Below are 22,477 nucleotides of genomic sequence, written 5' to 3'. Positions count from 1 at the left end.
AGGCCGTTTCCCCCGCGCTCCCCGGTCCCTCTGGCCCGGCGCGCTGCCTCCCCACCCGGCGCGCCGGGCCTGGTCCCCGCAGCCCCCGAGGAGCCGCCGCTGGGCCGTCGCCCCCGCCTTTCCTCCCCCCCTCAGCGGCTGCCCCGTCCCGCCTTCCCCCTGGGGGGGCTCGCTGCTGGGGCCGCCAGTGGTCGCTCCGCCGTTGCCGCGCTCCCCTGGCGTTCACCGCGGCCAGGCGGTGGCCTCGTTAGGATGCCGGCGCTCCTCTCCTGCAGCTCGGCCTTGTGGTTGAGGGGTAACCGCCACCCCAGGGCCGAGTGCCCCAGCCTCCCCCCGCGGGACCCCCGGAGCCCCCCGCGTCCCGCCGGAGCTGCTGCACAGCGGCCAGGCGGGGTGTCAGCGCGGCCCCGCTTTGAGCCCTGCAGCACGGTGGGCTCGGGCGGGGGGGTCGGTGTCCCTCCGGTGGCTGAAACCGGTGCGGGAACAGGTGCGGGCTGGAGAGCGTCCGAGGTGTCAGGGTGCCGGTTAGGGCCGAGCTTGGGTGGAGGTTAAAACCCGCCCTTGGTCAGCAGCTCAGGTTTTTGCATCAGGGTCTTTTTACATGTCGTGCTGATGAAGGATGCCGTGCTGAGCGAGTGCTGAACCTGAGGGGAGAGGAGCGCAGCAGTGTGAACGTAACGCTGAAGAATTTCAGTAAAAACTGGCCCAAAATGTTATTGCATTGCTAAGATATATAGGGTCTAGTTGCCCGCTGTCTTTTAGTAACATCCAAGGGAAACGACTGTGAAATGCTGGCTTTCTAGCCTGGTTATTGGTTGTGTTTGTTTTCCCTGGACATAAATAGTGGACAAAGGCGACGTTTATTGTATTGTTTGTGTGCTCCAAAGACCCGCTGGGGAACGGGGGAAGAGCAAACAGTCCTCTTTCTAAGGATGGTGTTTGTGAGAGCAGCCATAAACCCAGTAGAAAACCTAAGCAGATTTACAAAAAAATACTCGAAACAGGCAGCGTGAGAATACGAGGGCAAAAGCTGATGATGTGGGGAAGCTGCAGTTGCTCCCTAAAGTATCCAGTGCTATGGCACAACTTCAAGGCAACCTAACATTCATCTTAATCCTCAGCTACGGCACGATGGGCCTGAGTTTATGTGGGCGAGCAGGAGCCGGTGACAGGGTGCGGTGGCGGTGGGTCCCCGAGGCTGGCCATTGCAGCCCTCTGTATGGAAAGGGAACGCTGCCCCGTCTGCACTGGAAGGCACGCCTGGTATTTACCCTCGTTAATGAAGTGTAAACCTCGGCGGGGCAGATGGGTAGTTGGTAAATTAAAAAAATATGACAAAACTGCAAGTCTGATTACTGCCTAAAAATAAATCAATTAAAAGAGTCTGCTAGGACATCTTCAGATATTAAGCGGAAAACATAATTGGAAAGCTGGAGTCCTAAGATGTTGAGTTTGATGGTTTTTCTTCAACAGATGAGGGTCTGATAGCATTCTTGTCTTCTTTAATGTTAATACTAGCACTACTGTATCAACTTAGCAACTTCAGACCTATCATAAAATGCATTAAACCTATTATAAACCTGATCTTGACATAAATTCAGACATGCCGCCTTCTCTCAATCTAATCGACTAAACATGTCAAAGTATATGGGGTTTTGTACGCATATTGAACGAAGTAGGAAAACCCATAGACCGACACATTAACAAAGTGAGTGTCAGCAACACAAAATAAAGCAATTTTACTTAAGGTGGTTTCACTTCATGGAAACCCCAATTATGGTGGTTAATACTACAGCAGTAATGTCTCGCTTCAGACTTGGAACAAATATATTTCCCAGCACCAAGTTAATTCGCTAAATGTAGGAAGTTTTTCCCTCTGATTTTACAAATTCTGAGTCTGGTGGCCACGCTGGGGCCTCACAGGAGGACCGCTTACCTTTGGAGAGCAGGGGACGGTGGTGTGGGGCAGGGGGTCAGCCTGCGCGGGTTGGTCTGTGGGGCTTGGCAGGAGACGCAGCCCCCCAAGGGCTCTGCCTGGGGGTGGCCTGTCTTGGGGGGGTGGGTTGGGAAGGTGATGCGTGGAATCCATGTGCTGCTCTGTCATGATGTAGGTTGTTTGCATAACATTCCCCTCCTTTCGGGCACGGAGCAGGCGACAGCACCAGGCTGTTCCTTAGGGGTGAAGCTTGCTTGGAAATGGAAAACATGGTCTATTATTCATGTTTATTACAGCAGTGCCATGTAGGCCTGCTGGATGCAGGGCTTAATTCTGAGAGACGCTGCACAGACACTGTAGCAGAAAGCCTTTGATCCTAAGGTTTTGCAGTTTAGATCAATGAGACAAGGGGGGCTGAGGAGGAGATGGCTTGCGTGAACAATATGATGGATGCGCTCCGTGTGGCAGTTTCACCAGCTGGGGGATGAGCGGGGGCAGCTTTCTTTGGAAGATGGATAGTTTTTAATAAAGTCGACTTCTCTAGCATAGGCCTGTTCTGAATCAAACAACAATTAGTGACTTCTTTTTTTAAAAAAAAAAAAAGGTTTATTCGAGAAGCGTGTTTTCTATCAGTGGATTTAAAAATGTTCACATGAAAACTTTGTGTGGAATTTCACGTTTGCTACAAAGTCAGTTTGCCAGTCAGTGGAAGTCTGAAAGGGGTAATAAGATGGGATGCCACGTTGGCTGGCTTTGATTTACCCACAGAACGCAACAGCAAGCTAGTCTGCTCTGTTCTTAGAGCTGCGTGTTGCTTGAGAGACTAATGATTCCTATTTTGAGATTCTGCTCTTAGTGTGTTTTCTGAGGCTGTGTAAAAACAGATCTTCTACAGGGATGTTGCTAGGTATTTAATGGGTTAAGCTACTCTTGATCATTCACACAGTCTTCTGATGAACTGTCCTGGGTTTGTTTTTGTTTACATTGAGTACATGTTCAAACCCTAATTCTGAGGCTTTGCTTGTCTTAATTATACTTTAATTCTCAAAGCCTAGTGAATGCAATACTTCTGCTGAATTAAACTTTATTTAAAAACAGCAGTATCAACAGCAGTATCCTTCACCCCAAATCTAACTTTACGTTGGTCTGCAAACAAAGTTTTAGTGCCTTGTGCTGTTTTTTTTTTCCTGAGAGGTTTAGGGATTTGCTACCCTAGTCTGATCTGTTGATTGGCTTTTTTTTTCCCCTGGACTGAGCTAAGGGCAAAGCAGGTGTTTCAAGGTATTTTGGAGGGTTTCACCAAGGTTTTGGGAAGAGTGACTCTTAAGGGGAGAGCTGAGTTTTTAGTATATACTATGTTATTACTTTTCTTATTACCATTTTCCTTTGTTTTACAGGAAACTTCCTGTAATGCCAGGCAGTCTTGAATAGATTAGCTTTTTATCCTTTCTGATCTTGAAATCCTCTCAATTATTAGGAGAGCCAGAGTAAATGAGGATCGATTTAAGAAATAAAAAAGGCAAGAATGCCAAGAAGATACTTAAGTAAATGTCAAGTACCCATATTTGCCTCTTTCCACCTACCTGCCAAAGAGCCTTGTTACAGTCATTAAAAAGACCATTGCGTTGTCATCACTAAATTCCTTGGGACAAATGTTTTTTCCTCTGTTCCTCAGGTGTTTCTTCAAAAGTGCAAGTCTGCAGGAAAGTTGCTGTAGCTGTTTGCAGAAGATGCCTGGATGAAAGACGTGTTGGAGGTGTGAGGGTTTGGAAGTGGGTTTTGGCTTGCTGGAGGGATAGATATAAACGAGGCAGTAGCAATTGTAGCAGGGAACTTAGAAAAAGTAATAGACTCCAGTACTTTCTTTAAAAAAAAAATAATCACAGAACCATAGCACAGTTTGGGTTGCAAGGGACCTTAGAGATCAGCTAGTTCCACCTGCCTGCCCTGGGCAGGGCCCCTTTCCACCAGAGCAGGTTGCTTCCAGCCCCGTCCCACCTTGAACCCTTCCAGGGACGAGGCAGCCAGGGCTGCTCTGGGCAACCAGTTCCAGTGCCTCACTATCCTCACAGAAAATAATTTCTTCCTCGTATCTAATCTACGTCTACCCTCTTTCAGTTTATTAAGTATTGAAAGGCTGCAATAAGGTCTTTCTGGAGTCTTCTCTTCTCCAGGCTGTTCAGCCTGATCTGTGCAAAGCTTGAAGGAAGGATAGTCCTGTGGTTAACAAGTACGCTCTTTGTGTCTGAAAGGAAGCGCATGCACTTGTGCAGAAGCGGGCTGGGAGCACGAGTGATGTTGCAGAATGATCCGCAGCCTGCGAGCGCCAGCCAGCCGCAGGCTTCCTGCGCAGCTGTGAGCCGGGGGCTCTGCGCCTGGGACGGGGCGCTGGGCTGGCAGGGATGCCAGCGCTTCAGATTTTAATGGTCTTTTTCCGTTGTAGCCATGTCAGGGGTAATGGGGTGGTGAGGGAACAAAGGCTGGGTTCCCTGTTCTAAGTTCTGTAGCGGTTTGGAAACATAAACGTGTGGGAAGGCAGAAGCTTGTTTCTCGGCCGGAGGACCAAGGTGCTTTCTTGTGACGTACATGGGCTGCGCGCTCCGCTCGCTGTGCCTCTTCCCTTGCGGGGCTTTCTCAGGGTCTCTGCGGAAGCATCTTCCAGTTTGCTTGTTAGGGCTTTGTCATAGGTCTGTGTATTTACCGAAGTCTGGGGAAGAAACCTTCAAAACAGTTGGTCCTGCTTTTCAGAGGGGTTACCACTCTGCAGCACCGCTGACCTCGCTTGTCCTGGCTGAACTGATGACATTCAGCAGACCTCTACCAAAACCTCGTGCTCTGCTCTGTGTCAAATGAGTTAGCTTTTCTATTCAAGCTGAAATCATAGAACCATAGCGTGGTTTGGGTTGGAAAGGACCTTAAAGCTCATCTGGTTCCAACTCCTCCTTGCCATGGGCAGGGAAATCCGTTCTGTTTACTCTCTGAACCTTTCTTCCTTGCTGCTATTCTCTGTTGTTAATTTTAAACTTGCCAGTAGCTCTGTCTTCTATCCTCCTACTGTCTTGGGGATGAACAAAAGTGTTTTTCCAAAGTGAAGATGTAGTATTTGAAGGCTGTGGTTAAAATAACCAGTAGATAATTAGCCCCTTCTCACTTAAAAGTATGTTGGTTTTCCATCTGTTTGATTTGCTGTGCGTTCAATCCCTGACTGGCATGGGGGTTTTTTGTCAATAAGAGGAAAGCCCTGTAGATTAAGTAGTTTTTTGTAGATTTTTCAGAAACAATGCCACTTAGTTTTTTCATTTTCAGTCATTTATTTTTAGAATTTTAAAAATCTCTAAATAAAATCACTTTCAAAATCCTGATGCTAAACAAACTACTGATCAAAACATTAAAAAATGCCATATGGCTCCTACCATTCTTGATGCCGTTGTATTTCTCAAGGGTATATTCTGCGTTATTAATGAAATTCAGTGAAGCACTCTCAGGATGGGAAAATGTTTACTGAAATTATTGTGAAATACACTTTTCATAGCGTTCTAATCCAAGATACTCTAGTCAAAAATACCAGGAGTGGGTCATTTGGATTAATCCTTGCACACAGTGGGTTAGAAAGAAGATGGATGCTGAGGCAGATACTTGTTACAGAGGGAGGAAGAAGATGCAGCAACTGAAGTGCTGAAAGATTAGCAGTGTAACGATTTTTAATATACCCACTATTCATACAACATACAAAACTGAAGTCCCTTTCCATAGAAAGTCCTGTTCCGTAGTTTCCCACAGAAAAGAGAAACTGAATTTAAAAAGATCCAACAGTAATTGCTGCAAAAGCCTTTGGTATAATTTGTATGAAATCACATGGTTCAGAGTCTATATATAGGGGTAGAGGGTATGGCCGTGTTGTTTAAATCAGGGTAATTTCAGTTCATCCTTGCAAAGGAGTTGTCCTAATGTCCACAGGGTTAAAATGTGAGTTCTGCTTTGTCACATCATGGGGTCAGGGGAGGAAATTTGTTCTTCAAAACTAAATGCTGTGAAGCTCTGATACAGCAAGTAAGCAAGTTGCTGTAAATAGGTGAGCATGTACCAGTTTGGGTAGGACATGGCAACAACACTGAAACCTCAGTTACATCCCCTGGCCATAAGCGGGGCCCTGCACAAGCTCTGGAGTCTTTGTTGTCAAAGAAGGCGAGGCTTAACGAAAGCAGAAGCATAGATGGTGACTGATCTGATTTACTTATTAGAAGAACTTGTTTTACGGCTATAGAAGCCAAAAATGAGCAACTGTATGAGAAAAAACCCACAGCCCTTCTAACTCAGGTGGAAGTGGCTGGCTGAACAGAAAATTGCAGGAGCTAACTCGGCAGCTGTTGGGTTTTGGTTCACGTGGCTTTTGATGCTAGCAGGTAAGAGCAAGCAAATGTGTTTTCACATTTGACTGTTCTCACAACTTCATTAGGACTTTTTATAATCTTTTGACACTTTAAATACTTTTTTTCCTCTTTTTTTAAGGACTGGATTGTGTTGAAGAAACTGGAGAAAAAAGAAGTCTGTGTGTATGTGCTGGCATCATTTTGATTAACTTCTGACCTTGAATACATGAATATTTGAGGTTCCAAGATTTTTATGCAACAGCTTCTCCCGAAGCGAAACCAGAGATCCTCATAGATAGTATCCCATAGAAATGACATTTAAAATCGAAAAGCACACACAGACCTCATGAATGTTTGGGGTTTTAATGACAGTATTTTTAGATGTGTCTATTGCTGAACTGTGTAAGGTTTAGATTATTTTAATGGACTGGTTTTTAGAAGTATCCATGGCTTGCTCTGTCAGCTGTTACTTGTACGTTGGATCAGTAAGAAACAATTAATTTAACATACTTGTGAATGTTAGAGTCTCTTTTCTGTTATTTGCCTTGCATCAGTTTGCAAATCCGTCGTCAGTATTTAAATAAATTCTGAATGATAATTAATTAATTTAAAGGCACTGGATAGATCAACGCATGACTGATTTTAAGGGGACAGTGTTGTGCATTCAGTTGAGTTTTGAAGGACTGTGATTTCACTGGAGCTCTTCTAGTGGGAATAAAGTGTAGACCTGCAAAAAAATACTTAAAATTCTTAGAAGAGATATTCCTGATGATACATTGAGTGCTCTTGGAGAAATTTCAGGTTCTTCTGGAATAAAATGGTCTTTGCAAACATTGGTCCTTAAAAAGGTTCCTGTGCGATAGTAACGCTAATCCGAACAGCAAAGGGATGACAAAACCAAAAGATACTAAATGTTCAACTTTCTCATAATGAACGTGAGCTAATATTCCTAGGTTAAATCTACAGGTATTAATATAGTAAAAATAGTTGCCCAGTATAATGATTTGAGCTGACAACTTGCTGGCAGAGCTTTTTTCCATCCCTTGAAATGAAAGCTGCTGTTAGCAAGCCTGGCTTATTAGAATGGTTTTGTTGTTTTCAAACATGAAAGCTGGTTGGCCAAATCGAAGTCCAAGTAGCAGTGAGTTTATTTTTAAGTGTTGCTTGTCAGTTTTGCAGTCTTTTTACTTCTAGAAAAGCCAAGTGTGGGCAGCTGCAGTACAGTTATCTCCCAATCCACCTTTCTTCAGTTTCAGAATTTGACTTCAGGAGATCATTTTAGGGCCTGTACCTGTTTCTTGTCCCTGTGTTTCTTTGCTGCCAGGTCTGTGATGCCTTTGAGGTTGTTGTCCTAATTTCGAGGGTCCCTTGTTTGAATCTTAAAGCCCCATCCTCATTCCCACCTCCCTTTCCATCCAGCTTAGAAGGTCATGTCTCCCACCAGTTTCTGCTGTGGTTGTGGAGTGCTTAGAAAAATGCGTTTTGAGAGGAGGTTGATGAACCTTTTGAAGGCCATGAGGAGGCTTCGGATAGTAATTTGTTTTGATAATTAAAAAAACCCGGATATATATGTGGCTGCATTATTTAATTATGAAACCGTGGCTATCCTTTGGTGTATCGTAAGGAATACTGGAAATAAAGCAGTTAGCCTTGGGGGAGAAAAGACAACTTGAAAGAAGAGTTTTGCAAATGCTAGTACTTAATTGCCTTAGTAACTTTGAATATATAAATTATTCTCTATCCTAAACATGAGAGATGTTTTATTGCACAGTATTAAAGCTGCTGTTGGGAGAACTTCACAGAATTGGTCATAAAACACATTTTTATTGATGCTGCCATGTACCACTAGTCTAGACAAACGGCCTTCCCCACCCTGATCCTGCATTTATTGCTCAGGCATGTCACTTACGAAAAAGCCGTCTTTGTCCTTGATAACTGGCATTGCAGGTCTGTTCCCATGTGGTGCCTTAACCGTGTTACGTTTTATTTGTTTGCAGGGTAGCCCTACTTCCTTGAGAGTGCACCAGATACTGGATGCTTGTGGTAAACCATGGCAGCTGATGATAAGGTTGCCATTTTAACCGATGATGAAGAAGAACAGAAGAGAAAGTACGTTCTTGCTGATCCTTTCAATGGCATTTCCAAGGATCAAGACTTGCCACCCCATAATGAATCCCCTTCAACGGAGACGACCACTGTCCCAGATGAAGAGCTGGACTGGTTAGAAAAGCACTGCGTCAAAATAAACAATGATCTTCTGATCTCAAAGGTTTTTTATTTTTTCTTCTACTCTGCGTATGGCTCGCTTTACCCCTTGCTGCCTGTGTATTACAAGCAGCTGGGTATGTCACCCAGTCAGAGTGGACTTCTGGTGGGCATCAGGTACTTTATTGAGTTTTGCAGTGCTCCCTTCTGGGGAGTGGTGGCAGACCGCTTTAAGAAAGGGAAGATTGTCCTCCTGTTTTCGCTTTTATGCTGGGTTTTATTTAACCTGGGGATCGGATTTGTTAGACCAGCCACCTTAAGATGCGTACCAAAGGGCCTTCCCCCAGCACATCCCACCAATGCAAGCAGCCTTTTAACAACAGTTACGCAAAACGCCTCGATGTCTTCTCCGCTGACCGCAGTGAGCACTGCGTCCCCGAAACTTCGTGGGAAGAGGGGCCTGCTCACTTCCAGTCCAGTCACTTTGGAAGCGACGGGGACAGCTAATCCTGATATAACGGTCCTGTTACCTACGCAGAGCAATGATGTAGGGTTTGTTTTGGAAAACAGCACCCATTTTATTTTGAAAAACACCACCACTAGCCCAGTCTCACCAGGGAACGTGACTCCGAGTACCACCCCAGCTGCCATCACCACAAAGCCAACGCCTTCTGACCAAGCTGTGCTCGTTTATGATCAACAAGAAGTAGAAGCCATCTTTCTACTCATTCTGCTGGTCGTCATAATAGGAGAATTTTTCAGTGCTTCTTCTGTTACTATTGTGGACACCGTCACCCTGCAGTACCTTGGCAAGCACCGGGACCGGTATGGATTGCAGCGTATGTGGGGGTCTCTGGGCTGGGGGCTGGCCATGCTCTCCGTGGGAATTGGCATTGACTATACCCATACAGAAGTTGGCATTGAAGGTCAAGGATGTAAAGCTCCCGAGTACAAGAACTACAGGATAGTCTTCATTGTTTTTGGTGTTCTGATGACAATGGCGTTAATTGTGGCCACGCAGTTTCGATTTCATTATGCGCACTTCAAGCAAGATGAAAATAAGAGAAAAGAAGTAGAAATCTCACAGGTGGACAGAAGCGCCTCCAATGAATCCTCTGATAACACTCCTACCAGCATGAGCCAGTCTTTCAGTTTTTGGGACCTAATAAAACTGCTGTGTAGCATCCAGTACGGCTCGGTGCTCTTTGTGGCGTGGTTCATGGGCTTTGGATATGGCTTTGTGTTCACCTTTCTTTACTGGCACTTGGAAGACCTGAATGGCACCACCACTCTCTTTGGAGTTTGTTCTGTGCTCAGTCACGTGTCAGAGCTGACTGCCTACTTCTTCAGCCACAAACTGATTGAACTGGTTGGCCATATCAGGTAAGGTGTTAGCGATCAGCAGAGCGCTACACAAAAGGTGTTGAATTTCAGGCTTGGCCTTGTGTTTTTACAAAGCGAAATTCAAGCTAATCCCTTTCGTTTTAAAAGTCCAAGTCCTGCTCGGTTATGTAGCTTGCCTGATGGAGGTTTTTTTATTACAAATTTAGGAGTTGAAAGTGCTCTGAAATGCTTCCTTTGTATTTGAGTTGCATGTTAGTGCGTGCATTATGCCTGGCACTGTGACCTTTTGCAGACAGTTCCAGAAGACATCCTAGTTCACTGATGCAGAGCTCTGTTGGGGATCTTTACAAATCGCCACCCAGTCAAGGATTGTTTCAACATAAAATTCCATTAATTTTACTTTTTTTTTTTTTTTTTTTTTTTTTTTCCCCTGTGAGTAGCAGTGTGCTGGAAACCTCCTGCTTTAGCCCGCTTCTCCTTGTGGGGCAGTTTTTTGCCCCCACAGTAGCCTGGAAGGGTGTCACTTGCATGCGGAGAGGGGTGGAGGATGAGATGAAGCAGTGAGGTGAGCACCTCCTGTGCACATGCCCTTGTCATCAGGCTCTGGGTGTTGGCAGAATGGGGTTGCAGCCCTGTAGTGTCGCTTACCGGTTCAGTTCCTTGCTCTCTTCCTTTCGTTGCGACTGCCTGTGTTAGGTACTGAAGTGAGATGGCTGTGCAGGGCATCTCCCGTAGTTTTTGCCTTGGGTAAGTGAAAGTGACAACATCCAGCATGTCAGTGAACATTGTTTTCCACGAAATTCACAATTGACTTAATTTCCATATATTCCAGATCCCTTCACTACTCTTTAAAAAAAGCTCAGGGAGGAAAGGTAGGGGGAAATCTGAGTTAATGAAGTCATAAAGGTGGGATTATTTTTTTTTCTATTTACTCAGGTACTCTGTGCAACAACTCTGTGTGCTGTTACCATTAAGTCCTTTCCAAATGCCATGTTTATAGTTGTAGTGTCATTGAGATGTGTTTTTTAAGCTGTCTGCACTCTTCTTTTCATGTATTCTCTTCTGTAGTTCTGTTCTCTGTTTTATTTGTTTTGGTTTTATTGGGATTAATTTTTTGATTCATTTGACCTCTAACAAAAATGTTTGAGGTGCTTAGTGTGGTAATTTGAGGCATTACTTAAAAGATGTGGGTTTTCTTTCTTTGGCCTGAGGAAGGTCTCTTTGCTTTGAGTCAGATTTTTAATCTCTGAATTTGACAATAATTAGATTGAGAAAATATGACACCTCGCATGTGAAGATCGGAGGAAGGATATGATGACGGAGGAGTGTGAGAAGAGATCACAATCTTGGTAGCTAAAGATAGCTTGGGTATACTTTTTCAATGTATATTGTTATGGTACAAAATTCAGGCTGAGATTTCAAGTAGAGAAAGAAAAAAACCCAAAAGAATGGTACGTTTGTGAGTAAGGTGAAATAGAAGAGCACTGGCCAGTAAAAAGAAAGATGATGTACAGGATTAACTCTTTATCTTTTTTTTTTTTTTTTCTTCTTTGCACTGAAGCCTATGAAGCCAAGACTGGATAAGGATTAAGTTGTTTATAAACACTAGCTCCTGTTTGTGATGAAACAACATTCTTTATACCTATACCTGGGAAATGCACATTAGTCATATGTTAATATTATCTAATGCTGAGTTGTATTTAGTTATCACAGTTTGAGATGGCTCCGTCTGGTTGCCTTTCTTCTAGGAGTTTTTGAACTTTTTATAATGCATGGTTTGTGCAAGAGGAGGCAAACTTTTTTTTTTTTTTAAGAGGAATGTGTAGGAGTTCATAGCTCATATTCTTTAATAGTTCTGTATGTGTCTGCTGCCTTATATTCCAAATACTCATTCTCCCATTGATAAGAACCAGAGGCCTCCAACTATATATTCTTCTTGGAACCATCTGAGCCAGAAGCATTTGGCATCAGTGGTTTATATATAGATAGATATATATATTTTTTTAATAGCTCGAAATTCCTTTCTTCTGGGTTGTTGGACTCTTAGATGTAGACAGTCTTTCTGCAGTATTTATTTGAATGTTATCATTCAATCTTTCCTTCCTGTCCTAATTCTTTGAAGACAGTAATGAGTACCAGAGTTGCATGCACTGTCACAGCAGGAGAAAATGCTATTGACTGTCCTTTGTAGAACTACAAGAAAATAGGCTTTACACCCTTGTTCGATAGAAGTTCAGTTTAACTCTTCTAGTCTTGTAAAGCTTTCTGTTTTTACCCCCATATGTGTTGACATATAGGACTCTTAACAACATTCTGAAACCTATTCTGTTTTCATGGTTTTGGTAGTTTGGGTTGGGGTTTTTTTGAGTAATACTCAAATTATTGCCCAAGCATTTTAAGCATGATCATACCTAACGTGCTGATTAAAATGTGTGATTTCTGACTTCGTTAGCTATAGTGTTCATACAGACAGGCACTGCACGTGTGCGTGTGTTATACATGCTGCTAGCGTTTCTAACGCTGTATATTACCAGGTCACTGGATTAATCTGGTGCAATGGCAGCAATCTGTTCCGCTAGAAAGCTGCTCTGTGATTGTACAGCTTTGGGAGGGGAGGGAGTACTGCAGATGTTAGAGGGGTATTTTTTGCCTTGCCTCCTCCAGCCGCCTCCTGAGAGATGACAGAGCAGATTTTCATTTAAAAGTGAAATAAAGAGGTAAAAAAACAAAGTCATCGGAAAGCGTGGTGAAGGCCACAAGTTCTTTGAGAGGTTACTGCAACGGAGAAGCGTGCAACACTGGCCCTCAAATGTTTAGACACCATTGTTGAATGGTATCCCGTGTAGAAGCGCTCATAACTGCCCGCGAGTTTAGGAAGATGATGTTACTCTCTGAAAATAACCTCCCACTTGAGGTTAAGCTTGAGTGTGTTGTCTGACCACAATTCCAGCATGTGAGTTTTTATAGGAAGCAGAGACTGGTAGTCACAGCTGTAAACAGCTTAGTCTCCTTAAAGTAAATATATATTCAGTACTTTAAATGTTCAACCTGTAAGTTGAATATGGTGTCTCTGTGCATACTGCATATAGGAACATCTGTTTACATTTTCCATTTAGGTCTGATAAAGAGCCTAAGTGATTATTATAAATACTTTTTTGAGAATATTCTCTAAATACACAAGAGTTCTTGTGTGATGTAACCCTCTAAAACCATAATTTCAGAAATCTTCACAAACTGTAATTTACCTAAAACTCTGTACGTATTCTAAGAAATTTAAAGGTAGAACCTGACTAAGTTGCTGCTCTTAAACTCTGAATCCAAAACTTTGTGCAAGTGTAACACAGTGGAAAAGCACAGGTAGCTGAGTCTGTTAGTGATGATGGAAAAACTACGAAGCAGGAGGACACCCCTTCCCATCTCTGGTCTGGCCATCACAGGGAACAGCTGGGGTGGGATGGAAATTGTGGCTGCACAGGCTGAGTTTTTGCTAGACAGAAGTGAAATTAAGCTGGCAAGCACTGGTCCTGAACAGAGCTGGGCGCATCTGCATTGCTGATGGGGAAAACCCAAGTATCTAGTGAGGTGATTGCTTTGTATCCCCAGGAGCGTGTGTCACCCTGAGCCTTACTGGTAGGGGAATGAAGAAAGGATGCTGCAGACCTTTGCAGCCTTTTGTGGCAAATACGTATTTTCATATCACATTACTGAAAATCACATTTCTGAAGCGTTTGAGGGCACAAGAATTACATTAAGTTGTGCCTGTGAAAGGAATGAAGTTACTTGTTTGGAACAGAAGGCATTAATTAAAGGGAGAGATGAAATTTATGAGCCATGGCACAAAGAACAAGTTTGTTCTCTTTATTTTATAATAATGAACATGTCGTGGCTTCCCATGTTTTCTTCAGTGGGCTTGTGTTGCCTAAGGCAGCTTAAACCAGCTACTCGTGGACCTCACATGTATCTGGAAGCAGCGCAGCTTGGTCTGATGTGTGACTGGGGGGGCAGGGGGGACTTCCTGCAAGCTTACCCGACTTGTTCAAAGTGAAATATATTGTCTTCTGTAAATACATGTTGTTGTGAAATGCACAGACCTGTCTTTATATTTTTGAGGGTTTTTTAATACCACTGACATGATGAAAATTATGGTTCTGGCTTTTTAGCTGTCAACACGTATATTTGGAGACCTTGCGTGTTAACAAGATGCCTCATTTTTATGATTGCATCTCACTCTAGATTTTTCCAGAATGGCTATGTACCATTTATTAAATCCTGGGCTGCTTTTGTATTTATTCAACTAACTAAAAAAGCAGCACAAAGAATAACGAGCCATTTCACAGTGTTTATGCTTACACCTTAATTATCAATGGAATTTATTTCATTTGTGCTAAACCAGGGGTCAACCGAGAAGCCATGTTTGGACAAGAAATTATCCTTGCCCCTAAAAAAATCTTTAAATTTGCAATAGTATATCTTCTCAAGCTAAAAACATCTTTTGAATTAAGTCTTTGTTTCCTAAGATCCATCTAAAAATAAGAGAAAGATAGCTGGATGAATAAGCATCCCAGAGGTAAGCTCAGCTGAAATGAAAACTGGAAGGGAAAAGTCATCAGGGTAAACATGCAATGGGAAATGCACTGCACAATTAGTCTTTGTGCTTCATTGTTTAAAAACTGTTAAAAGAGCTTTTTTTCCCCCTTCGTTCTGAGATGCAGCATCTGTTGCTTTTCAACAGGATGGTTAAGTTTTTATCCTGAGGCATATTTTTATAAACCGTATTGCTTCTGTGGGATGTGTTTTTACAGTAGTCCTGAGCAGTTTGCAGATACTGGGACTATAAATGTATATTAATTGGGGTAAAATTGATTTGTCTAATACAATCCCGCAGCAGGCTTACATTAAAATGGCAGAATGAATCTCTGAATGGCCAGAAAAGAAGATTGTTTGGAAGGGGTGTTGGATGTGCTTAGAAATGCTCTCTCTGATGTACAGTCCTGTGTGGAGTGTGGCATGGAACTGCAGAGCTTGCCTAAAAGCTCAGTGAATCTGCTGTCTGTTTGAAATTTTTTTCCGTAAGGATTTTGAAGACTGTCCTAACTTCAGCCTCAATTTGAATATGTGTTTAGAGTGGCCAAGAGGAGAGTTTATGCTTGGGTGTAGGCCTTAAAGAATGTGTTTTGTGTTGAGCAGATGCTTTAGACTGGCAAACTGTACACGTGCAAATGATTCCTGAAGCAGTACAGCTATATTAAAACATAGCAAAAAAAGGAGAGTGCAAACTACTCTGACTTCTCTTTTCCTTGCTTCCTCTAGAGTGCTTTATATTGGTCTTGCCTGTAATACAGCTCGGTACATTTATATCTCGTATCTGGAAAACGCCTGGACTGTTCTTCCAATGGAGGTACTTCAAGGTAAGACAGCGCAGTAACGCCTTTCAGTGTAGGTTCGGGTGCTCACATTTGTCTTGTTTTCAAGTGAATGATGATTAAATAAAAATCTGGTATTTCTCTATTTTTTTTTTGACCACAAATATCCCCAGTTAATAAAGCATAACTCTTGATCTTGGGAAATATTTGATGTTAAAAGGGTGGGTTTGCATTTGGTTGTGCACAGTTCTGTGTTTACTCAAACAGAACTGTGTGAGACCAACACACCCTTTAACTAAACAAAGAAACAGAAGCATGAGCTGGGTACACACCTGCTGCAAATCCTGTTTGGTGGTAAACCTGAACTTCATTGAATGCAAAAGGTTGTAGTTCTTGAAAGGATGCCATAAAAAAACAAAACAAAACAAAACCAAAAAAACCCAACAACAAAAAAAAACCCCAAAACCAAAACCCCAACAACAACAACAACAAAAAAACCCCACCAAAACCCATAGTCCGGGTCATTCTGTTGCTGTTAAAGTATTTTGTAGTTTCACAGTGGTATTCTTCAATCAATACTTTTAGACTACAGAACTATTTTTTCATAACAGCTAGAGAAGAATTTCTTTCAGTGGCTTTGCACTAATAAAGCTCCTTTAATTTAATTAGAAGGACAGAGGTGGTCTGGAAAAGTAATTTGAGCCCTGTTTTGAGTCCTGTTGTCGAAGTCTGTAAGACCTTCATTGCAATGTTAAATTATTCTAATTTAAATTTTACATTTTTCTTATGTCTTTGTAGTGGGTACCACTTCTCAAAACCACGAAAAATCTCAACTGTTTTACTTTCTGTTTCTTCAGTATTTGAAGAATACTGAAGTATTTGGGTTTTTAAGCATGCAAGAGAAAGGTTAATTTAAATGTCAAAAATGTTTTCCTGCCTTTAAAAATAGTTGTGCCATCTTAGTTAAAGCCAGTATTTTGGATTTATACAATACTATGTAGAAAACTTTCCACAGATTGTACTTATGCATTTTATTCTTCCATGTGCAGCATAATTTGAATTTGCATTAACTTTTTCTACTATACTTACAGAAATCTTTGTAAGGTAGATTTTAACTTGAGTTACAAAATGGCATTGGAGATCACTGTGTTGATCTCCACATACGTGTAGAAAGGGATCTGTTTGTGTCCTGGCCCCTTGCCTGCCTGCTGACAAAAGAAGTTTATTGTATTAAAGCTGCCACAACAGCATGCTTCTGAATTTGTTATTAAAAAAACCCTGAACCACAACTATTGAACTGATACTTCATCATTCATACCAAGTGTTAAAACATGAAAATGTTACAAAGAACCTGGAGAACGTGTAAGTGTCCTGCCTGCTTAAATGTGGGGGGGGGACAAACGATGAATACAGAGCTTTGGGTGTTGCCTTGTAGGTAATCCTGTTTTAAAGATACCCCGGTTCAAAATGCCGGGGAAGGCCCCAAACGTGTGTCTCAGTAATACAGCCATGAGTTTGTGCCTGGAAGCGTGCTGTAGTCACGGCTGAGAAAGAAGTTTCTTTTACTTTGAATCTTGGTTTTTATTCTGCTGAAATTTCGGTATGAATTGCATAATACGTAGGTTTGCCTTTACAGCAGGACTGCGAGGGAGCTGTTGTGCTGGTTTTTTTTGTGTGGTACAATCTTGCGTATTTGAGGTTTAAAGAAGAAACTAAGGACCTTCAAACTAATACTTCCCCTTAAATTTATCTACCAGACTTTATCTATATCTAGCCACTGCTGAATCATGTACACCTCGGTTAATCATGCTGTTTGCAGTTATTATAGTCAGCAAACGAGAAGGTTAAAACCAAAACAAATACAACTCCCCCACCCCCCTGCCCTCTTTGTGTCCTACATGCACTTTTCAGCCTGCATGGAACGTCGTTGATGAGTGCCTGTGAAGTCCAGAGGTACACTGTACGTGTGGCTAATTACTGCCATGACATTTGTTACATCCCAGCAATCTCATTCAGTGTGCCTGAATGGGAGATCAAGTTTATCTTTTTAGAAGTATTGACTCTCCTCCCTTTTATTCTTTTCCCCTCCTTGCTCTTACCAGTTTTAATCTCTTCTGGATTCATTACTTCTTTTGCAGCGGTTATCAAATCCTGTTTCTTTGGGCTCTGCTTTCTTTTTTATGTATCTACCCAACCTGTCGGTAGGGATAAGAGGTGACACCTTAATGAAATCTGGTGAGGTGGAAGCCCTTATTTTTGTTCAGTGAGTTTCTTGACAGAGGGAGGTAAAGAGTTGTAGCAGCTTTGCATATGTAAGGATTAGAAGTATTTGAAAACAACCAAAAAAAAAAAAAGGTTAGATTGTGCAGAACATCTGGGTACAGTGTGGGTCACGCAACTGCATCAGGTTGATAGGTCTTTTAAATCCCTTGGTGAAGTCCTGCTTATAATTGTACATTACTCTTTTCCCAGGAAGCTGTCAAATTCTATTTAAATTCCAGTTCCGTCAGCTGAAGGAGTTTTAACAACAATTTCAGCTGACTTTTGTAAGGAATTTATTTTTCTTTTTAGTATGTTTCCGCAGTAGAAGAAGGATGATGCCCATGTGTTGTGCTGAAGGGCATGGGGAAATTTCTGGAAGGTGACTCTGCAAACTGCATCTATTAATTGTAATAAGAACCATGCTGAGTTTCAGTTGCTGCCTGTAACTGGGATGGGGAGGACTCTTCAAGTGCACTGCAGTCTCAAAGGAGTAAATGAGGAGATTTAAACTCGCCTCTTAATTGAGAGTTTTGAATCCATATGCTGTCTTGACTGGCACATGCAATGTATGAAAATACGAGTTTAGGCTGAATCTTTAATAACTGAAAATTTCAAGGCGTTCTCATAGGCAAACACATCTACTGTGTGTGTACATGCCGTCAGCCCACGAACACGCAGGCAGTCTTGTTGATTTTGCACTTAGCAGATGAAGTTTTGGTAGGTAGGTTAGCTGCAACTTACCGTACCGATGCGCTGATCTACATGCTCCGGTAGCAGCTGTGTTAGCTAGTAACAGCTAACAGCTCTGGAAACACCAGTTTGCGTAAATTTTCCAAATGACAAAACAATACTGATCACCTTTATTATATATTATATAATATATTATATAAAATTAGCTATTTTTACTGGGCAGTTGTCCAGCAAACTCCAAAACAAGTACTGCCCTAAGAAGTGACTCCTGCCGATGCTTCAGCAACGCAGTTATGCCTAGAGAGCAAAAAGCTTGGGTGTCTAACAGGCAGTGATTAGGATATATCTCTCCTGAATCAAATTTGGCTCCCCAAATCTTCAGCTCTTGGTGTATATGTAAATTAACCTAAGTTTGCTAAACATTATTATTCTAAGCATAACACTAGGGTTGTTAACGGTTGTGGGAACTCTAGTCCAGATGGTGAAATGGTGGCTAGTGGTTTTAGCAAATAATGTCACAATATATATATATTGTGAGCAACTTGTGGTTAGCAGTAATCCAGACCAGACAACATATAAATGTTATAAAAACTGTTCCAAATAGTCACTGTTGTATAAATAATAAATCACATATAGTAATGTACACATACTAAAAAATAATAAAATAAAAAATCTGCTGCCTTTAATGGCAAGTGAAATAAGCTGGTTTAAAGGTATGGATTTGTTTGCAGAGGAGCTGGGAACACTGTGTCCTTGCTGGATTGCTTAGTAAAGGTGAAAACATCCAAGAACCTGTTTGTTAAGTTATGGCCTTTTGTTTTTGAACAAATACAGTGGTATTGTGCTTCACGGTTCAAATAATTTATGATGTGTTTTTGATTTGCCTGGCTTTAAAACTTGACTTAATATTTAATAGCTTATAAACCAGAATGTTTTACATTAATTGATATCCTTTGTAAAACAAAAACACGTCATCTATATCAGATTAGCTTTGGTATGCTATTGGGACAGTTCTTGGTTGCTATTTTCAATGCATACATGGGTATGCATTAAAGAAAATGTAGTCATTCAGCGAGTTTTAAAATTCTGAGCATTTTGTATGAAAAATATGTGAGTTTTAAAGCCTCAAACTGTAAATGGTAAGGGAAACTATGCCCATCCTAATGTAAAATTCCTATTTTTCAACAAGGTGACATACTAGTACCAAAACCAGCTATATGGATATAGTGTATATGTATGTTTATATATAATATGTGTGTGTATATATATATGTATATATATAATGTATAAAGTTGGCCTTTAAACCCGAGGCTTGAGAAATTTTTATTTAGATTTGGACTGAAATGGAACTGTACAGCCTGGTGGACATCTAACATGTCTGTAACTGAGCTGTATCAATTTCATACAGTGCTATTTATCATTTTACACTTCAGCAAAACCCACGTTATTCTGTGAGTATTTACAAAATCATGCATTTTCTTGCTTGCATGAGTCTTCAGCCTAAATGCCTCAGCAAGTACTGAGTGTCCAACTGTTCCTTAATAAGTCAAGCACAGAGGACAGAAACATGTTGACTGAATCATCAGCTGTGCCAACGTTTTTTAAAAACCGAGGCAGTAGAGCTTAGGCACTGGTGAGCTGCGATGACTATTTTTAATACCACTCAAATAAGAAAAATACATTCCCACTCAATCCGAGGGTGGCAAAATAGTTTAGGCTTATTTAATGTGCGCTGAGCTACGAAAACTGTTTTGTTTTTCCAGCTCCTCCACAACCTTGCCTTTTCCTGTCCGGTTCTTCCCCACTCCACAAAAAAACCCCACTGGGCAGGTGCTCGGAGGGCTCCTCCTGCAGCTGGTTCTGCGTGCGGGTGGTCACCCGCTGCCTCTCCCCCTAGCCACCCTTCTTGGGCGGCAGGAAAAACCACTCGTGACCCTGAATCGACAAGGCACATGCCAGGAAGAGCCGTCCTAAGGCTCCGCAGGGGAGCTGGGGCTGTGGTGGATAGGTGGCCGTGACAGCAGCGAGGGCCTCGGCCACGCGTGGTCCCCGGGGCGGGTGGGATGCGCAGGATGCAGGCATGGCAGGAGAGAGGGCACGCTGCCTCTGCCTCCCACGGTGGGCGTGAAAACTGGCAGCTCTGGCCTGCCCTGAGGAGCTGACGTGCTCTTCCCACCATTCAGCCTAAATGCAGTGTGTTGGTGTGGAGTTCAGGAGGAGTTTGCTTGGGGGCGGGTTTGGCGTGGAGGGAGAAGGGCCGGGGGGGAATCACTCTTGGCTCTGAAATAGCGTGGGTATCTCTGATACCCTCTGCATTTCTGACCTTGGCACCACCGGCGTGGCAGCACGGGGACTGCCGGGAGGCATCGATGCTTGAACTGGCTCCAGCTTACGGCATCAGGACTGCATTTTGAAGGGCCCCGGGTGCTCTTGAAGGGATGAGGAATCTGGGAGAGAGACTTCTAAGGCACTTTATTCAGGCTTCCTGGGGACTGCGTCTCGAGAGAAGGGAGGTCACCTTACAGGGAGAAAGAGCCATTGACGGACGCTGCGGGGACGGAGTCGTCATGTCTCCCTGTGGCTGGGCTGCCAGTTATCCCATTACCAAAAGCTGGTTTGTACCTCACAGAGGTTTGTCAGCGAAGGGATTTTGCTGTTTTTCTCCAGCTGACGAGCGCGGTTGCTCTGATGTTGCCTTTGTGTGCTCTGTGGACCCTGTACTCCTCACGATGTCTCCTCTCTCTAGGTGTCACGCATGCGGCTATATGGGCGGCTTGTATTTCGTACCTGAGTGCAGCAGTGCCTCCGGAGCTGAGAACGTCAGCCCAGGGAATCCTGCAGGGTCTCCACTTGGGTCTGGGCAGAGGATGCGGGGCGATGGTTGGAGGGGTTTTGGTCAATTACTTCGGTAAGCAAAAATGGTATTGAAGATTTTTGTTGCATTTATCGAAGTTCTGGTTTTATTGAACTACCAGCTTTGAACTTGTTTATGCTTAAGGTATTGTTACGTTCTGAAGAGTAGTGCACTTTGTATAAGTCATGGAATCGTAGAACTGCTGAGGCTGGGAGGGAGCTTGGGAGATCTCCAGTCCGGGCTGCTGATCACAGCAAGATCAGCACTGAAGTCAGAGCAGGTTGCTTATGGCTTTGTCCTGTCAGCATCACAGATTGATTAAATATGTTGTGCCTAGATATTTTTAGTATTGTGTGAGCAGATCTTCAGCCTGATCTGTAAGTAAGATGAATGAATCCATTATGAGAGAATAGGTTGATACTATGCAGCCTTTTGATGAACGAACGATAATCTCATTACTTGGTTAAAAATCCTTTGCAAAGCCTATTGAAGAACCGTTGGGGGAGGAAAATGTAATGAAACAAACCTAATAAGCGTCTGCATGGGGCAATCATACCCAAGGAGTGCATAATGCTGACTCATTAAGTAAGTAGATTCTCAATTAAAAAATTTAAAAAATCTCATTACAGGTCCTGCTGCCACATTCAGAGGAATAGGAATGGCTTGTTTAGTGATTCTTCTTCTATTTGCACTGATCCAGTGGCTGTTAGTTCCTGGTGAAGAAGAAGGTAAATACTCATGTCACTGAGACGCTACAAAACTCGAGCTAGTGAAAAAAGATCTCTCTGAAGCTGCTTCCTGCAGCTTTAATATGGTGTGTTTGGTGTCTTTACTCAGATTTTGACAAAGCAAAGCACTTGTTTTCAAGTGGGAAGTTTTTTTCTGAGCGATGATAGATACTGGAGTGGCATGCTGCTGCTGTGAGGAGGGCAGCATCGAGTTGTTGGATGTTGATTAGAGGAAATCGTGACATACTTTACTACCTGTATGTCCTCTCAGTTCTGGGAATCCTTAACAGCTTCAGTGAGTCATTTCAGTTGCATCAGTTCTTTAAGGTCACCTTGACCCACTGGATGCTCTCATATTCTGCCAGGAATTGTGGAGTTGGCTTCAGAGGGCACACACTTTTACAGCTGCCTCGGTTCTGTTCTGGCACCTGAGAAATCTCCCCCCAGGTGGAACTTGAACTTCTTCATCTCCCCCGTTATTAATGTAAAGGCTAACCAGAAATGAAATAGTGCAAAACCTCAGCATGAACCTAGTTCTGACAAAGACAATAAAACTCTGTCAAATTCTGAAAAGTCAGGAATTTTTGAGCTGCTTTTTACCCAACTGTTACTTTCCAGTGTGAGCTTGGAGTATGAAATGAGGGTTAGTTTTCTTTACCTGGAATATTCAATGAAATGTCCTTGACTAGTTATCAAGTTGCCTGTACTGAAGCGTTCAAATATTT

At 42.7% G+C, this 22,477-nt stretch overlaps 1 protein-coding gene across 7 annotated transcripts in view; it reads left to right on the top strand.

Moving 5' to 3' along the window:
- Nucleotides 1-22,477, top strand: part of MFSD6 (major facilitator superfamily domain containing 6) — a 48,993-nt gene that overhangs the window by 20,229 nt on the left and 6,287 nt on the right. For all 7 annotated transcript variants that reach the window (XM_055718649.1, XM_055718650.1, XM_055718648.1 and 4 more), the window contains 4 exons: nucleotides 8,304-9,894; nucleotides 15,166-15,263; nucleotides 20,917-21,078; nucleotides 21,654-21,752. In XM_055718649.1, the coding sequence (XP_055574624.1) occupies nucleotides 8,357-9,894; nucleotides 15,166-15,263; nucleotides 20,917-21,078; nucleotides 21,654-21,752 (1,897 nt within the window). In that variant the 5' untranslated portion in view covers nucleotides 8,304-8,356. The remainder of the gene's footprint in view (nucleotides 1-8,303; nucleotides 9,895-15,165; nucleotides 15,264-20,916; nucleotides 21,079-21,653; nucleotides 21,753-22,477) is intronic.

This window comes from Falco cherrug, chromosome 8 (assembly GCF_023634085.1).
Source record: "Falco cherrug isolate bFalChe1 chromosome 8, bFalChe1.pri, whole genome shotgun sequence".
Classification (NCBI taxonomy): Eukaryota; Metazoa; Chordata; class Aves; order Falconiformes; family Falconidae; genus Falco; species Falco cherrug.
The sequence above is the reverse complement of the archived record's forward strand: the minus strand, read 5'-3'. Positions and strand labels throughout refer to the sequence as shown.